General features: G+C 43.0%; 2 protein-coding genes across 5 annotated transcripts in view; both read left to right on the forward strand.

Moving 5' to 3' along the window:
- Positions 1–19,312, forward strand: part of ZFYVE27 (zinc finger FYVE-type containing 27) — a 668,411-nt gene that overhangs the window by 537,894 nt on the left and 111,205 nt on the right. The window lies entirely within an intron of this gene.
- ANKRD2 (ankyrin repeat domain 2) lies at positions 6,064–19,146 on the forward strand. Of its 2 annotated transcripts, none has more exons than XM_042458810.1 (9): positions 6,064–6,366; positions 8,476–8,595; positions 12,351–12,494; positions 12,912–13,019; positions 14,642–14,740; positions 15,025–15,123; positions 15,534–15,632; positions 18,058–18,176; positions 18,921–19,146. In XM_042458810.1, the coding sequence occupies exons 1-8, from the start codon at positions 6,280–6,282 to the stop codon at positions 18,139–18,141; spliced, it is 840 nt and encodes a 279-aa protein (XP_042314744.1). In that variant the 5' UTR covers positions 6,064–6,279; the 3' UTR covers positions 18,142–18,176; positions 18,921–19,146. The 2 variants fall into 2 exon arrangements, with proteins under 2 accessions (XP_042314744.1, XP_042314743.1); XM_042458809.1 differs by having other exon boundaries at positions 6,069–6,366; positions 18,078–18,176.

The raw sequence follows: 19,312 nt of genomic DNA on the forward strand, positions 1-19,312 counted from the left end.
GGACTTACCTATCTCCTTCCACACCCACCAATCTCCCCTGCATCTCATCTCCTTCCAGTTCACTTCTGCTCAACTAGCTCACTTTCATTTGCAGGGAAGAATCAATTGGCAATTATGGATAATTCACTTTCTTAGTCATTACAATAGTATTATAATAAAGCATAGGTTGGGAACCCATGTTTTTGTTGAAATGTCTGGATTAGTCCAGATTTTCTGGACACATCCAATATAGAGATTCTTGATATAAGAGGAATACAATACATTTGGCAAGCTTTGAATGGTATAATCTATAGTAATATTGAGGCTATAACATCATTTTCTATATTAAAAAAAAGTGCATGAGAATGCACCCAGCAAGTGGGTATGATTTTTCATGTATTACGCAAGTACATTGCTCACATGCAGAGCACACAAAAGTGGGATGGACAAGGGAATGACAAGGGTAGGCCTATCACATAGATAAATTTGTCTGCTTTTGGCAGAATAAATCAACTACTTGATGGAAGGTCAAACATGAACATCTGTTCACAGGCTGTCATAGCATGTATGCTGCTTCTGAATGGAAGGTGTGGTCTTGGCCTCCATTTAACCTATCTTGGAGCTCAGATAAAAAGTGTATATACACATGTATAGCCAATTTTTATATTTCCCATACAAGGTGTATGATCTGTATCTACATGTAAGTGACTAACTAACAGATTCATTTACCACTTCATAGAATAACAGAGTTGGAAGAGACCACAAGGGCTATCCAGTCCAACACTTCTGACATGCAGAAGTACACAATCATAGCACACAATATTCCAGGTGAATTCTGACCAAAGCAGAATGAAGTGGCACTATTACTTCTCTCCATATAGACATATTATTGATGCTACCTAGGGTCATATTGGCTTTTCTAGCTGCGCATCACACTGCTGATTCATGTTCAACTTGTGGTCTACTAAAGACTCCTAAGATTGCATGCACTGCTGTCAAGCCAGGTATCACTCATCCTGTATCTGTGCATTTCATTTTTACTGCCCAAGTGTAGTACCTTACATTTTCCACTGCTGACATTCATTTGGTCCAGCTTTCTAATATGTTAAAGTCATTTTGAATTTTGATCCTGTCCTCTGGAGTATTAGCTATCCCTCCTAATCTGGTGTCATCTGCAAATTGAATAAACATGCCATCTATTCTATCATCTAAATCATTGATAAAGATATTGAATAGCACTGGGTCCAGAATAGAACCCTGTGGTACCCCACTGGTCACTTCAGGATGAAGAGTTATTGATGAGAACCCTTTGGTTTCGGTTGATCAACCAATTACAAATCCACCTAATAGTAGCATTGTCTAGGGCACATTTTATTAGCTTTTTGCAAGAATATCATGGAGGACCTTGTCAAAGGCCTTACTCAAATCAAGATATGCTACATCCACAGTATTCTTTTCATCTACCAAGATTGTATCTCTGTCAATAAATGACCTAAGATTAGTCTAGCATTACTTATTTTTTTTTGAGAAACCCATGGTGACTATTAGTGACTATGACATTCCTTTCTAAATGCTTATATACCATTTCAGGTTCTGCTCTAGAATTTTTCCTGGTATTGATATCAGGATGACTAGGTGGTAATTGTTTGGGTCGTCTTTTTTCCTATTTTGAAAATGGGTACAACATTTGCTGTTCTCCAGCCTTCTGGGACTTCTCCTGTTTTCCAAGAATTCTCAAAGATTATTGTTGGTGGTTCTGAGATTACCTCTGCCAATTCTTTTCATATTCTTGGATATAGTTCATCTGGCCCTTGAATTCATTTAGAGTAGCCAGATCTTCCTGAACTACTGTGGCCCGTTCTGCACGGGCAAAAAGTACGTACTAGGTACCTACTAGGGTTACAAAAGGGCGTCCCTTCCGGACGCCCTAACCCTAGTACGTACCTAGTACGTACAAAATGGTGGCGCTCTATACACATGGGCACTGCCATCTTGACATCGCGGATGCTTAGTGTCCGCACATCACAACTCACTTATGACACCACAAGTGCGCCATTGGCCTTTTTGGGGGGCTTCTTTTTTCGGCCATCGGGAAACCTCGCCGTTTGGAGGCTGAGGCTTCCCCGCGGCGGAAACAGGCGCCGGCAGACCGCCCTTTTTGGGCAGTCTGTAAAGCACCTGTGTTACCTATTTTGTGCTGCATTTCCCTTACTGCATTTCCCTTGGCTCCTCCCTCCCTAACTGTCATCTTTCGGCCTCTGAGGGAGAGAGTAGGCTGGCCCAGTATCATCAGGGGCTAGCCTGAAGACAGAGGCTCCTCCCTCTCTAACTGTCATCTTTCAGCCTCTGAGGGAGAGAGAAGGCTGGCCCAGTACCATCCGGGGCTAGCCTGAAGAAAGAGGCTCCTCCCTCCCTAACTGTCATCTTTCGGCCTCTGAGGGAGAGAGTAGGCTGGCCCAGCTCCATCAGGGCTAGCCTGAAGAAGAAGAGCCCTCCCTCCGGTCCATCTGCCTTGGTCCAGGCCTCAGAGGGAGAGAAGAATGCTGGACCTGATTCCCTCCCCCCCTCACCATTCCCTTCTCCTTTTGTGTCATGTCTTTTAGATTGTAAGCCTGTGGGCAGGGAACTGTCTGTTATCCCCTCTATTGTAAACCGCTCGGATTCCCAGTGATTGGGTGGTATATAAATAAAACCTATTATTATTATTATTATTATTATTATTATTATTATTATTATTACACTCGTCCCCCGGGTTACGAAATTAATTCGTTCCGCCGCCATTTTCGTAACCCGGAAGTCTTTCGTTAGCCGAATTGCCATAGGCGCTAATGGGGGAAAAGCCGCGGCTCCGCCGCAGCTCCATTTAAAATAGCGCCGGCGTTTTTTCGCAACCCGGATAAACCTTCGTAACCCGGAAATAATTAATTAAAGTTTTTTTCTTCGTAACCCGGAAATTTCGTAACGCGGCGCGTTCGTATCCCGGGGTACCAGTGTATTACTGCATCATCTGCTCCATTTTCCCCAGGTTGAGCACTGTTCTTCTTTTGGGAGAAGACTGAAGCAAGAAAGATCTTGAGTAGTTCTGCCTTTTCTTTGTCCTGCTAGCATTGTGCCATCTCTACACAGTAACTCTACCATTTCCTTGTTCTTCTCTTTGCTATAAACATAACCAAAAAAAGCCCTTTTCTTATTTTTAACCTCTCTAGTAAGCCTAAACTCATACTACGCTTTAGCTTTTCTGACTTTCTCCTTACAAATGCTGGCTATTTGTCTGAATTCTTCTTTGGTGATTTCCCCGTTTATGTGATACATACAGGTTCATTCACTTGATTTTAAAATACACACTAAAATAGAACTTCACATTACAAAGCACTTGTGAGGTTGGATTATTTTTATGGAATTTGCATAGCTAACTTTTAAAAAATCTTATGTGATCTATGTAATATGCAAAGTTGCTTTGTTTGCACAAGTGGAAACTGAGTAATGATACAGCTTGGCTTGGAATCAAGTCCATTGCCATGTGTCATGAAACCTTCCAGTCACAAAAAGATGATCAATGGATCTGAGGTGTAAGAACAAAAAACAAAACTAAAGGGTTCTGCCAAAGAAAATCTATATGTGTAAAATAAAACTAAATACATTAAATAAATTATATCCCACTTCCAATTACCAAAAGACACTACTGTGAAGAAATAAGGGATTAAATAAACCCTGGAGTAGAGAAGCCAGTAGAATTTCTAAAAGGGTATAAGTACCCCACTGAAAAATGAGCAAAAAATATCCAAACTCAAACCCAGAGTAATCAAACCCTGGAGCAGGAAAACCAGTACTGTAATACTTACAATGGATCTGAGGCTCATTGTACTATGGACCAAGATAAATTTTGATACATCGGCCTCTGCCCTAACCCATCCCCAAACAGAGAGTTTTGTTTGTCTCTTGTAGCTCATTCTGGCCTGTATCCCTAGGGAGTCTGCTTTCCAGACTTGGAAGGAAACCCACATCATTAAATAGGAAAAACGGATTTAATTCTACCCCTTTGTACAAAGCAGCATCCCAGAGCTTTTGGGAATGTCTTAAGTAGTATTGCTCTCACAATAAAATTGGGGGCTCCAGGCCCAAGTGATGCGTCCATCACTGTAAATAGTTCCCAACTCAAACTTTCCTGGTGTCCTCCCACCTGCCCCCACTTCACCCAGTGTGATTCATACCATCCCAGGCTTACTGTTCCAGGCTCTATGCCTAAGTTAGCTACTTGGCATGTTGGCAAGTTGTTTCCTGGCAGAACCGAGGTGCTTGGATGGGTGCCCACCTGAATAGCCCCTACTGGAGCATGTGGCACCCACAGCGACAAGCAAAATTTTTGAAAAGTCACTCTAGTATCCTCATGTTTTACATCTCTTCCCGTGGGATTTGGCTGTGATACCTAAGCCAAGCCACAAAGGGGTTTTAAAATAAGGTTTCCAAGTGATCCTTGTGCAAAGAGGCTGTTAATGATTCCAGAATTTTCAGAGAATAAGTGTCCTTTGTTTTTATGTTTGAATCGAACTTTAAGTGATGTCCTTGGGCCCGAACAGACAGACCAAAATAAAGCTGCTTCATCTCACTTCAGAGATATGCTGTTTAAATGACACATGCATCTTAAGAGGCCTGAAGCTGCGCCAAAGTTGCGCTCCAGTCCTTAGGACTGGAGCATGGCATTGGCACAGCTTCCAGCCTCTTAGGATACATGTATCATTTAAACAACATACCTCCAAAGTGACCTGAAGCAGCTTTATTTTGACCTGTCTGTTTGGGCCCCTTATTTCAGAAGCTACAGCTCTAAACAGACCCACTGTGATTGTCAATGGTGTCACAAGGGGAATGCAAGGAGTGTTGCCCCCATTGGATGACACCCCAGAAGAGGAGTGACAGCCGGTCAGGTCCTCCTCCCACTGCAGGATGAAAAGGGGCAAGTGTGACCCTCTCACCTTTGCTGTGGTGGCCACAGCCTTCTCAGGAGGAGACTGCCACCATGACAAAGGAGAAAGCCAAATGTGCCCTTATGGCTGCCCAGCAACTTCCTGCGTACTGGGTGACATCATGTGTAGACGCCACTGGTGTTGTCATATTTCTAGGCCCTGGCTCTATCATGAAGCAGATCTGAGGTAACTGCCTTAGGCTGTGTGTCAAAGAGACAGGGAGTGGTGGCAAGGAAGGACTGAGTTGTGCATGCCTTATGACTTCACACATGCTTCCTAGACTAACTTGCTGTCCACAGGTGGGGTGGAAGGCACTGTTCTTTCATCAGTGTTCAGGATTCAGCAGCTAGTCTGCTTACCTTCTCAACATAGAATGGGCGTGGATGTCAGCTTGTCCCTTGTTTTAGACAGCAAAATGTCTTGGGTCAATCCTGGCAACATTGTGTTGACACAGTCTCTTTGGAAGAAGTGTATAAATATTCTCATGGAGAAGAGCTTGGAAAAATTGTTTTGAGAGCCAGTATGGTGTAGTGGTTTGAGTATGGTGTAGTTGGGCTACAATTCTGGAGACTAGGGTTTGAATCCCAGCTCAGCTATGAAACCCACTGGGCAAGTTGCATGCTCTCAGCCTCAGGAAGAGGTAATGGCAAACCTCCTCTGACCAAATCTTGCAAGAAAATTCCATGACCCCATGATAAGTTTATCTAATATCACCATAAGTCGGAAGAGATTGAAGGCATGCAACAACAACAGCAACAACCAATTCTCAGAATCCTCCAGTTAGTATGGCTGTTTGCCTGGCTGGAGCATTCTTGGGAGTTATAGTCCACTAGAAACACTTTTTTCAAGCTATACTTTGGAGTATCTAAGATGTCTGTATGACTGACAAAACCTACCAGGAGTGCTACTGACTCATAGGACAACTTTGGAGACGTGCAGCTAGGCATAGAGCCACAATTCCTGTCCCCAGTCTGACCAAGACAGGGACATAATCCTATATGGCATGAATGAGGTTCTGCCAACATCCCATCTCCCAGGGGAGTAGTAGAGGGAAACTTTGTGTGCACTCCCTATTGGGAGGAGGCATATGTCTTAATTGGTCAGTTTAGGAAGGTGACCTGTGGGCAGTTGGACAAGAAGGGAATGTGACAGGCTGAGCTCATGACAAAAGCGCCTAGTGGGGTGGGAGCAGAGCACTGTTGTCATTTGGGGCAGGACACATGTTAGGTCTATATAGCAGTAGCTTCAAAAGGAAAAGAGCAGATCCAGTGCATAAAAACTGGGAAGGCTGCTGAGCCAGAATTTGGAAAGTGTCCAGGAGAACTCTCAACTCTAAGACATGACAACGAAGATGGATATGGACCAGGGAGTGAAATGGGCAACAGAACTGATTGACCAAAAGCTGGCTCTGGAAGAGGAACAGAAGGTAGGTCTCCAGGCTCTCAAATGAGGCTGGTTTGGGGACAGTGGCATCACTAGGATTGGCGTCACCCAGTGCAGTAACTCATGGTGTCACCCCTCTTAACCTCCTCCCATGCTAGACTATCAGGAACCCTTAGGAATGTTTTTTGTACTAATGTTATTTGTAAATCGTGATTTCCACATATCACTGAATGTAATGGCAATTGTTGTAACATAAACTACTAGTAAAATTAAAATTATATCTTTAAATTATAGTATCATATGCACAGCCTAAATGTATTTACATGTACATTATTCCATGTGCTTATAGTGAAAATTGGATAATATATATTTTTAAAACCTGGGCCTCTTCTTGCTCCTCCCACTGAGCCTCATCTCATTCACACCATCTCTTCAGCATTTTAAAGGAATGCAGAGGAACAGCGCTATCTGTTTCTCCCCAAAGGCAGATGTTTGGGCAGCAGTGGTGTCACCCCACCCCCCTTGAGGGTGTCACCTGGTGCCATCTACACCCCCCCCATATCCCCTAGTGATGCCTCTATTTTGGGGGGTGGGGATTAGCCCAGGCTATACCACATAGTGCTTATAGGATTATTGGAACTCCAGGAATAGGAAATTTTGACCCATGAAAAATGTCAGAGCCTGGGAACAATAACTTTTTTGGTTACAACTCCTAGAATTTGCAGCCAGCATGGCAACTGGATATGATTGTGATGGAGTTCTGGGAGATGCAGTCCAAAAAGTAACTTTCCTAAAGTGAGAATAACTTTCTAAAAATGATCCAATATTCTTGCCAAAGAAGAGGGTCAGTTTAGGAAGGTGACCTGTGGGCAGTCATCTGTTATATTGAGGCTGCAGATTTTATAGGGTAAGCCAGTTTCTGTCCTCCAAATTCTTTACTATGTAACTTTGAAAAAAGAAATATAGTTGCCCCCCCCCATCTCCCCTTCAAGTCTGTGGTCTCAATTATTCATGGAGGAGTGAGCCCCATTGGCTAAAATGGCCAATGGAGCTTGAATGTATGCAAATTTCCATTTTCGGGGTGTGTGTATTCTGGAATGCGAAAATGGAAGGGTGACTGTAAACAGAAGAGAATCTCTCTGCTATTTTGAATGTTCAAGTTATGTATGATATGAATAAGGCTGATGCAGCTGTACCTGTCATCCTGTAAAAACCCAACCCAAAGCATGGGTACCATAGGCAGTTTAAGGGTTACACCCACCGGGGACCATTGGAAGAATAGGAAGAAGAAAAAAGAATCAAACTAAACTTGCCCCAAACTTTTGAGACCATGAGAGATTGGAATAGATAATGAATGGATTATTATTATTATTATTATTATTATTATTATTATTTGTATCCCACCTCTCCCTCTATTGGATCAAGGCGGGTAACAACAAACAAAAACAATAAAATCAAACATGACTATCAATCTCCCTCCCACCCTAAAATACTATTAAAAATAATTCCCAATAAAATGGTTAATAAAATAAAACGAGATCAAAGTCTGGTGGGTACCGCTAAACAAATGGAGGGGAAATTCTGAGGAGATCAGTTTGGGAAGGCCTGCCGGAAGAGATCTGTTCTTATTGGCTTCTTAAAGGCCTCCAAAGATGTTAGATGGCGGATCTCATCCGGCAGGCCATTCCAGATTTTCAGAGCGGCAACAGAGAATGTCCTCTGGGAAGTTGTCTTCAGTCTAGTTCTCTCTAACTGCAGTAGGTTCTTCCCAGAGGATCTGAGAGTGCGGGAAGGATTGTATGGGAGGAGGCATTCCCTCATGTAAGCTGGTCCCAAGCCATGCAGGGCTTTATAGGTAATAAGCAACACCTTATACTGTGCCCAGAAGCTAATGTGCAGCTAGTGTAGGGATTTTAAGATAGGTGTAATAGAATCAAATTTGGAACTCCCTGTCACCAATCTGGCTGCCATATCTAGTAAAGCCATTCGAATACCTACCTGCTACATGCAAGAGAGACAAATGGTTGAGATTCTTAATACATTTGGAAAGAAATATGCCATCTGCCTCTTTCAATAACCAAGGAAAGAAAATAGACAAAGGCTGGGCATATGGGTCTTTAGTATTTTACCATTTTCTGTTTGTTTTACCCAGAAACATGATGCCTCTTCCCCTGCAAGTGTAAACCCCCCAGAAGTGGCAAGGATGGACACCCCACTTCTGGAGGATGAGAAGCGGCAAGGACCCACTCACAAAGGCATTGAAGGACTTAAGGTGAGAGCAGCTGGGCTTGGGCTCTCATTGTGGCTCTTGCTTTCTATTCTGTTGGACATAGGCATCTTGGCAGCGGTGGACCTATAAATTACTATAACCCTTGGGGTAGCATTCAGAATCTATTTGGCACAAGCATCTGTTCTAAGCACCCTGATTTCTCTTCCATGATATTATCAGTAACTTCATACTAACACCCTTTCTGCTGCCTCATCTGTCACTGACAGGAGAAGATCAATACACAGCCAGTATGCTTTAGTGATTAACATGGAAGACTGGGGCTGACACAGATCCAGCAAACTGGGTGACTCTGTGCTAGTCATACATGCTCAGTATAACCACTGACACAAGGTTGTTGTGAGGATAAGATGAAAAGAAAGACCTGTAACTCCTGGGAGGAAATAAAAATAGCAACAGGTAATCTCTGGTAACTGAGTGCCAGCACACACACTGCACTCTAGATTATGTGTGTGTGTGTGTGTGTGTGTGTGTGTGTGTGTGTGTGTGTGTGCCTTCAAGTTATGCAAGTACCTTTTCCTGACATCTAGTGGCCAAGCATGTGAATGGCGCTATTACTCCCTGATCCTCATATATGAGGGTTCCATTGATGCTCACCTGGGTACAAAACACACTGAGTCCATCTGCTGCAAACAGAAAGCAGTTTTGTTTGTGGTAATCCACCACCTCAGTTCCCTCAAAACTGGAAAATTGCTCAGAATTGGCACATCATTTTGAGGTTTGTCCCTTTAATATCTTTTCCTCTAATTTGACCCAAAGATAAGTGTTAATGATCTCTTATTCCAAAGAATTAGTTCACTGCCAAATGAATAATGCCACTTAGTACAATTCCACTTTTAGCCATCTGTTTGGATACCTCCTATTCCATACCCAAGCCGGGGCACCTAGGACTGTAGTTAATGCCACTTAGATATTAAATCCCTCATTCTAACACCAGCTTATTTGGACAGCTTTAAAATAATAACTAGGCGGACTTCAGCCTCCCTTCCCTGGTTTCTTTCATGCCTCACACTGCCCCCAGTAATTCTGGACCTGGAACTCTTAACGTCCCAACATAGTATTTGCACCAATAAAAGCAGCAAAAATCTCTATATCATCCTTGCACAAAAAGTGACCTATCAAACTGAAGTCAGGCAACATGCCACATACTGTGGCCTACCAGATGCTTTGATACCACGACCCTCATTCCCCTTCCACCATTTTTGTAATTTCAAGACAGGTAAAACCAGATTTATAATGCTGGCTTGTACTGCATGCAGTTTGGTACATCACAGATTATTTTTAATGTGGTACTAAAATGAAGAAATCAATATAGGATGCCTCTACATAAGAGTAAGTTAGTGAGGACACTATATAATAGTAAAGTTATTAGATAAAGTGCTGGTGAGGGGAAAAAAAACAATGCTCTGGTTTATATCAGTGGTATATACCAGTGTTACTCATCATTAGAGGCATCTGTTTCACTCTGCCTTATGCCAGGGCCAGTGCTGGCAATAATTAATTCTACAGTTACAGGGCTAGAGCTCAGACCTATCTAGAAACCCTAATGCTATAGGCTGTCTCTAATAAGTGACAAGATAAATGCAAAATCAAAACAAAATCCAAAATTCACAAAAGTGTGATAACTTTGTTGACCAACCAAAATGCAGAAAATATATCATGCAAGCTCTCAAAGCTTCACTAGCTTCATCAGGCGAAGATGTTAAAAATTATACAGGAGAACAACACTGGAGATGTTAGGATCAGAAACCTACATTTTGCCTCAGATGTTACGTCTGTTGTTAGATAAAATGGTCTGGAGGGATTTTCTCAAGAAGTCCCTGTACTGTTAGATCTGGGGGGGAAATAGGTGCTATATTATTGCTGTTGTGTGTCTTCAATTCATTTCTGATTTATGGTAACCCAAGCACAGGGTTTTCTTGGCAAGATTTGTTCAGAGGAAGTTTGCTTTTGCCTTCCTCGGAGGCTGAGAATATGTGACTTGCCCAAGGTCAAGGGGGTTTACCCCTTGCCCAACTCAAGGGAGTTCCATGGCTGAGTGGGAATTGGAACTGTGTCTCCAGAATTATAGTCCAAAGCTAAAACCACTACTGTATACCATACTGGGTCACAGGAGCTGTATATGTGAAAGTTTTTCCAGATATAACAGTAGAGGGACTTCTTGTGAAATTCAATGTTCTCTGACATAGAAAGGGGCAATCAGCTTAATACAGAACAGGGACACCTTGGCCTTTTGTTCCCAGTCCCAACATGGCCAAGAAGAAGAGTGGCCTCTGATTTCATTGATATCTTCCTTCATTGATGTCTCAACTGACAACAGAAGTGACATCTGAGACAAAATATATGCCTTTCACTCTAACATAATCACTTTTCTTCTTCTCTATGGTCTTTAACATCTTTACCTGAAGGAGAAGCCAGTGAAGCATTGAAAGTTTACATGATGTATTTTCTGAATTTTGGTTAGGCAATAAGAGTTTGATAGTTTTTTGTGGGTTTTTCGGGTTATGTGGCCATGTTCTAGCAGAGTTTCTTTTGTTGTATTTTGTGTTTTGTTGTGTTTTATTGCATGGCCAACACAGCTACGCTGAGTATGTTTCCTGGATTTGGAGATAAATGTACTCTGCATGTGCCCAAAAATGTTCCCTTTTGATTTAATAGGATGATCCAAGGTTGAGCCATGGCACTGAAAATAAGTTTTAGGGCTGAGTCTAGAGATTTTTGTGTAGGAGCCCTGCTTCTCTTGCTTCTCTCTGTTTTATCCTTAGCCCTGTAGGAAAATCTTGTTTGGGGTCCTACAACACTCTCCATCTTCCCGCCTCTTTCCTCTTCTAAGATCTTCCAAAGAGGCATGCGAATGAGATGAGATAGTTTTCAAAGAAGTAGCCTGTTAGAATGAGATTGCTGTCTTTCAGAGTGAAAGAGGAGATGCCAAACTGAGTCAGCAAGATTCTACATATCTCATCTCAGTGTCAATTTGAAAGAGGAGAGTAAACAAAGGCAACAATAGCCTTTTAATTCAAAAGTCCTCCTTCAGAACATGATGGTGGGTATCTTTAAGGGGAAATGAAAAGAGGGTACCCTTTCTGCACTACTGTATTAGTATTTTACATATGTTGACGCTTCAGTGTCATTATCATCGTGCTTTTTTTGTTTGTTTGTATCTCATTCTCTTCTGACATCTTTGTTTAATTTTTTAATATATATTTTTGTCCAGCAGCCTTGTCTCATCATAGGGTTTTCAAGGCAGAAGGTTTCAGGAGTGGTTTACCACTGCCTTCATTTGCGCTAACAAGCCTTAGTTATGATGCCACTGCTGTTGTCTCTGACCCTCCACCAGTGTCACTCTGTTTGTCACTTTTAGGAGTGTATCACACAAGGGCTAATTTTGGCATTAAAAAGGGATTAAAATGCATTTAAAGCATCCTGCAAATAAAGCGAAAATGGCAAGTAATTGCGTGAGTGATTATTACATGCAATTGCGCAAATATTTCACGATATCAGAAATGCATTGTTGCTGAAATCCCGAAAGTAAAAAGATGCGTGTTAATGCTTCTTTGTGACCACTTTGATGGTGGCTTTTGTGCGATGTTGTGTGAAATTGTTTTGCGTAATTACGTGATTTTTCCAGGGTATTCATGGGATAAACTCCCAATTTCCTTCGTGTGATAAACTCCTTAGTCTAGCTTTTCTGGAAATCATAATCAAAAGAATTCTGTAAACAAACCCTTGCTTTCCTACAGGGACATGAAAGAGTGCGGAAGAGTTCTTTGGACCTAAGACGGGAAATCATTGAAGTTGGTGGCACCCAGTACCTCTTTGAATTACGCAAAAAGCCTAGAAAGAAGAAAGAGGAAAAGAAACCAGAGCCTGAACCAGAGGAAATTGTAAGAGAAATTCTAAAGAGGGAGAATGAAAAGAGAGAAACAGGGGGCAGAGTTCAAGATAACCTGTTGGTTCTTGAGCAACAGAACCAAGGACCAGTAGATGGATGGGAAATGAGGGGCCCTTCAGATGTTACTGAACAGCAACTTCGCATATTCCTCACTATTAGCTATGTTTATCACAATGACTGTGAGTTGCAGTGCAGCATCTGGAGGGTCATGCAGTGCCTTCCCAGAGGTTGAATGCCTCTCTGAATGTACATCCTCTTCCTTGCAAGAAATGGCCTGCTTTTGGATGGTGAATTAGGACTAACTATGCTCTTCCTCAAGATGTGATATGCTTGTAGAACCATTCAGAAATTTCTGCCATGCCTTCTGTGCTTTTACAATAACTACTGAAACACTAAACCTTCTGTACAGACTGGCCCTGTGGCAGAAGAGGACTTCTTGAAAGCTGCTGTGCAGGGCAAGCTGCATGTGATGGAGAAGTTCCTGGCAGATGGCGGCTCTCCAGACACCTGTGACGAGGTAACACAAAAGTGTAGTGCTTTCCCATGGTTGACATTCTCCTTTCCATGAAGCTACAAATTAGAACAGTTGCCCCCAGCCTGACAGCCTCCAGATGTACTGGGTAACAGCTCCCATCATGCCAAGCCAATACAGACAGCTGTTATGCTAGCCAGGAATGATGGAGTTTGTAGCCCAACATACATGGAGGCCATTGGATGTTAGAAGTCTGAATTTGAATGCTGGTTCACTGGGCAGGTGATGGCTCCACAATTAGGGGAGTGTTCATGTTCGAGAAGAATGTAGAATTTGGGCAGCAGGAAGCAAAAGATATCTTTAATATTCAAATAGCAGAATTCTGAATAGCTGTCAGTTCTGACTCTGTACTGTGATCATGTACTATGCAAATGACATGAAGCTGTTGGGTACTGGACAACTTAATGGTCAAACTGCAGTCTTCTACATGTTCTTGGACTGCAGTACCCAGCAGCCCTAGATATCATTGCCAATTACAAACGATGTTGGGAACTGTAGTCCAGTGACATCTGAAAGATTACAGTTTGCCCACTCCGGATTTGGACAAACCCAATGAAAAATAAAGCTTTAGTTTAGTTACCATTGACCAATATGGTTATGACATTTAAAGTCCTAAAAGGCTTGAGAATTTGATACTCAAGGGAGTACCTCTCCCTGTATACACCTAACCAAAGACTGAGGTCTGCTGAGGGGCTTTTCTCTCTGTTCCACCACTGGGAGCAATATAGTTGTGGAAGGACACAAAACAGAGCTTTTCTGACTGTGGTGCCCCAGTTCTCTTGGTGGCCTAATTGGTCCCAATGCTTGCTTTATTTCCACACCCAGTAAAAATAAGACTATTTATTAAAGCTTTTGAGATCTAATTGACCTATTCCAAAAATGTCTTAGTACATGGCTTACATGCCTTTAGACTTGTTTTTAACTTGCAAAATTGTTTAATTATGTTTTTAATTTGTTTAATTTTTATTTATTGGAATGTAATCACTTAAATTGATTTTACTTGTATAACACTCTAAGATCTCATGATGTATCAGGATATAAATATTTAAACAAACAAACAAATAAATAGGAAGGGCTATTTTGGCTGGAGCTGATGGGAAAACATTTGGAAGACCTTTGGGGCACACAATCAATATTGGGATGGGTTGTTTGGAATTGGGGAAAGCAGCATTTCTTTTTTAGTAGGAGATGCTGTAACAAAATAAAAATGCAATAGGATCAGGCAGATGGTCTCTTTGAACACCTGTAGAACTTAAAGCTGTGAATCATTATATGTCTCATCATACTCAGTTAAAGAATGACATAACCTATGACACAGATATAGGATATGGCCGCATTCTTCATCAGTTGTTCTTGGGCATAACCCAGTGAAGTCCAGAGGCTAGGGGACTTGAAGTTCCCCACAGCTGTGACTGCAATGGAAGAAGTAGTACAGTTGTGCTTAGATCAGCAAATGTTAATAAGCACTGAATTGGTCATGGGCAGCCAGGGAAAGTTTGGTCTTAACAAAGACATGGAAAGGGAGCATGGAAAGGGAGAAGCAGCCATCTTTTGTAGGGCCTTGAACCACTCTCTTACTGAAGACTGCCATTCTTTCTCACATTTAGTTCCGCCGGACAGCTTTGCACCGTGCCTCACTTGAGGGGCATGTGGAGATTGCAGAAAAGCTCTTGGCTCAAGGTGCCACTGTTGACTTCAGAGATAGAGTAAGATATCCCTCATTACACCATTCTATTATCTACTCTTGTCACCATAATGCCCATATCTCTGTCTCCTGTTCCACTACCATCCATTTATTTTTGATGGCAGAAGGGATGGATTTAGCTGGTGTTCCAAATGTACCATTGGCTTGGGACTTTCCTGTTAGGTTTATGGGGGCTGGCAGTTGCATGGAACTGAAAGGGGTGACCCCAAAGAGGGATGGGGATGAAAATAAGGACAGAGTGAAGAAGCTATTTTCTCCTGATTGATGTTTGCTGCTTGCTGGCAGCTGGACTCCACAGCTATGCACTGGGCCTGCCGAGGTGGACATTTGGAGGTGGTGAAGCTTTTGCAGGAAAAAGGAGCTAATCTCAATGTGAAGGACAAGGTAAGTTGAGATGTGTAGGGTTCAAGATTTGGTGCCATTGGGGAAATTAAGATAGACTGTTAATGGAGAAGAAAGTTTGATAAGCTATATTTGAAGGGTATTTGTTTAAAAGGAGTGGGCAGAAACATATTTTCTGGGACGTGAAGGCATTGTGATGGATGGCTTGGAAGATGTGCTGTTTTGGCCGGAGTTCAGAGAAATTACTTTTTTGGGACCACAGCTCCTAACTACCTTATCTAGTCCTCAAAAGTAACTTTTCCAAGCTCCAGTTTTGGGGTGATATCAGTGCCTTTCTGGGTACAAAGCACATAGTGGGGTATGTGGGTGCTGCTGCTGGAACTAATGTGCAATCATGTGTCTCCTTTTTTTGCTCCCCTCTTCATGTCTATTTGCCACATGCTCAAACTCAGCTTCTCAGCACCCCTCTACATGTGGCAACCCGGACTGGCATGGTTGACATTGTGGAGTATCTGATAAACAATGGGGTGGATGTCAATTCCTGTGACCGGGTAAGAGCTGCCTTTTGTGCTTACATGTCTGTTTGCTGTACCATAAATAGATCATCTCACTCTAGTCCTGTGAGCCAGGTAATAACAATAGCACACAGGACTGCATAGGAACCATGCTGCTCTGAGCTTCTTGGAGCAAGGACAGGACACCAGTGTAATATGGAATATGTAAGCAGATGAGGCTCTCTCCAGAAAGAGGGGACACCCATATACAAAAGAAGCAAAGTGAAGGAAAACATCAGTTTGATATCATGGTATAGTAATGTTGCATTTAAAAAGCCTTATCTCTTATTTATATATTACTTGTATTTATAAGTTGCTTTTCTTCTAATGAGCTAAAATTCAGCTTTCCCGAATCCCACTTTTATCCTCACAACAACCTTGTGTGGGTCAGTCTGAGAGAGACAGAGATTAGCTCAACATCATCCAGAGCATTGCAAAACTCAGTGAGGACTACAAGGTGGATCTTCCATGTCCCAACCCAGTTCTAACTACTACACCACTTTAGTTTTGCCAATCAGTCCTTAAAATGAATTCTAGAGGAAAAGTTTATTCATGTGCAAAATGGTGAGTATGACCAGTGAAAGTGGGGCTGACACCTTTCATGTCTGGAGAGTGGCTAAGCTGCACCTCACCAGATGAGTGGGTTATTAAGTAGCTTTAATGGCAGTGATGACATTGCTAGTTGGGAGATGTGTCAGGATGTTTCTGCCCAAAGAAGACAACAATCCTGGGAAACAAAACTACAAAGAATATGATTTGAAATCTCAGGAGTGAATGCTACAGATAGGGATGCCATAGCGCCGGACCGGGAAAACGGGAAAAATGTAGGACAAAATTTTCAAATGTAGGACACACAAAAATGTGTCCTACATTTAAAAATTATGCCCTACATTTCCCCTCACAATCGCGGTGGGCAAGCGGCAAGGGAAAGCCTCCACTTAAGGAGGCTTTCCCTCCCCGCCTGGGCCCCGCCGCAATTGGAGGACAGGATCGGGGGCTCGCCTCGTTCTTGGCCCCCGAGGAGGCCAGGAAAGAGGCGAGGGGCTCGCCGGCCAGCGCCGCGGCCTCGCCTCCTTCCTGGCCTCCGCGGGGACCAGGAAGGAGGTGAGCAGGCCGGCGGCGATGGCCAGGGCTTTGCCTCCTTCTTGGCCCCGCGGAGGCCAGGAAGGAGGGAGGAGGCTGCAGGGAGGCGGGGAGGTTGGCGCGGCTGCGCCCAAGAGGCGCCGCCTCCCTGCAGCCTCCTCCACCTCAGGCCTCGCTGCCCTCCTTTTCCTCCGCGCGACCATGCGCGGGGGAGGAGGAGGAGGGCAGCGAGGCCCCAGGGTTGCCTTGCAACCCCGCTACAACCGGGCTTTTCCCGGTTTTTGGCTGCACCCGTGCCGTGACCGGGCAGGTGCAGCCAAAACCGGGAAAAACCCAGTTGCAACCGGGTTATGGCAACCCTAGCTACAGAGATCTGCTGCTGATGGAGCAGCAAGGAACACCCCACCACCATCACCACAGTATTCACATTATAGGACCAGCCACTGGCCATCCTCCATCAAAAAGCAAATTCTTTTAGTTTTTCCAAACTGTAGTTCCCTTCAAAGTTTAATCTACTAGCAGTAATCTCTTCATCAGTGAAGCATTCACTGGAACTACTGAAGCCTTCCCTGTTACAATGCTAGACTAGATTCTTTAGAGTCCTATTTTTCAGCCCCAGGGAAAGATCACCTCTAATATTCTCTACAGCAGTGAGTGACAACAAACAGCACCCACACTCCTATGTCTGAATGATTCTAACATGATGGATCTCCCACACAACACTGTGACCGCTGTGCCATGTGAGTGCTTAACTGACTTCAGTTGGTGAAATTCTAGTCCTAATAATTTTTCCTTTTTTCTCTATGAAAGATTAAATGGTCCTTATTTCCAACTGCTCCCCTCTGTTTCCTTAGTAGTTTCTAGCCAGGGATGCACAAGCTTCTATTTACATTTGATATTTGGTAGCTAGGGTATGTGTGTCTCTCCATATAATAAATGACAGCTCTCATCTGTTCGAGCAGTGAAGGATGATGGGAGCAGTAGTCTAACAATTTCCAGAAGACAACATGTTCCTGGAACTAATTATTCTACCCTTAAAGATGAGTAAAAAGTGACAAGAAGAAGGACTCAGTTCAACAGGCCTGCTTTATTATTTGGTGACATTTGCTACCTTCCATTGTCTTTAGCTCTCCAGCTGGTCTCTGCCCACAAAGCTCTATTCAGTACATGCAGACTGTTTTGACACATGTATACACATACACACACACACACAACGCTTGAAAGAGATCTTAACAAGTTTGTGCTTAGCTGATTGCTATAATATTTTCTATTCTTTGATCAACATTATGAGCTGCATATGATACATGCTGCCTGTGTTTCTTTGCCCTACACGCAATAGTGTTGTCATGCCTGTTGCAGGAAGGTGAGAGTGCCCTCCATGATGCTGTTCGCCTCAATCGCTACAAGATCATTAAGATGCTGATTCTGCATGGGGCAAACATGATGGCCAAAAACATGGTGAGTGTTGCCATTTTGTGCCCTGTGCATTCAGACTGGTATCCAATACTCTTCCGGATCAGTGGGGGATTCCTAGTTTACTTGAGAGACCATGCTGGCTGGGGTAGTCTGGGAGTTCCAGTCCCAAAATTTAATTTTTATGAGCTCTGTTGAGACACTGGCATTTCAGAAGCACCACAATTAAAAAAGGACGTTAATAAGCTGAAGTGTGTCCAGAAGAGGGCAACCAAAATGGTGAAGGATCTGGAAACCATGCCCTATGAGAAGCGATTTAACTTGGAGAAGAGAAGGTTAAGAGGAGATATGATGGCACTGTTTAAATATGTGAAGGGATCCCATATTGAGAAAGGAGCAAAGCTTATTTTCTGCTGCCCCAGAAAATAGGACCTGGAGCAATGGATTCAAATTTACAGGAAAAGAGATTCCACCTCAACATTAGGAAGAATGTCTTGACTGTAAGAGCTGTTTGACAGTGGAACACACTCCCTTGGAGAGTGGTGGAGTCTCCTTCTTTGGAGGTTTATAAACAGAGGTTGGATGCTCATCTGTTTTGGGTGCTTTGATTCTGTGTTCCTGCATGGCTGGTTGGACTGGATGGCCCTTGAGGTCTCTTCCAACTCTATGATTCTATGAGGTTCTGAGATAGGGAAGCTCCCCCATGTCACTTTTAAGTTGTTGGTTAGAAACTGAAATTCAGTTGCATGAGGCTATTGATCTTTCTTCCTTCTGCCTCTCCTGCCACAGGCTGGCAAGACTCCAACAGATCTTGTACAACTATGGCAGACAGACACACGGGAAGTGCTGGAGAAACAAGAGCCAAATACAAAAGAAATGCCAGCATAAGACACAAATGGAAAGAAGAAAGGGAAGGGAGACAGAACTCCAAGCAAGAATGGTTCTAGACTTAAAGACGCTGTGTCATTAAAACTCAATAAAGAAATAAGCAAATGAAATATCACTTGGAAGTCTATCCAATACCTAGTGTTTTCCTTGTGTAGCCACAATGTTGCACCTTGGCCTTTAACTGCTGCCTAATGCTAAGAACTTCAACAGTTGGAGCTTTCTTCATTGCAGTTGTATATGTGAAATTTCTGTCTGTCACACAGCTGTTAAAAATACCAGAGCCTTGTCCAATA

The sequence above is a fragment of the Sceloporus undulatus genome, chromosome 3 (genome assembly GCF_019175285.1).
Source record: "Sceloporus undulatus isolate JIND9_A2432 ecotype Alabama chromosome 3, SceUnd_v1.1, whole genome shotgun sequence".
Classification (NCBI taxonomy): Eukaryota; Metazoa; Chordata; class Lepidosauria; order Squamata; family Phrynosomatidae; genus Sceloporus; species Sceloporus undulatus.

Bases quoted from the DNA above. Each gene is read 5' to 3' on its own strand.
- ANKRD2 (XM_042458809.1), top strand. From the start codon at position 6,280: ATGACAACGAAGATGGATATGGACCAGGGAGTGAAATGGGCAACAGAA. The intron at 15,124-15,533 runs GTAAGTTGAGAT...GCTCAAACTCAG, and splicing joins ATCTCAATGTGAAGGACAAG to CTTCTCAGCACCCCTCTACA. The intron at 15,633-18,077 runs GTAAGAGCTGCC...TGCCTGTTGCAG, and splicing joins ATGTCAATTCCTGTGACCGG to GAAGGTGAGAGTGCCCTCCA.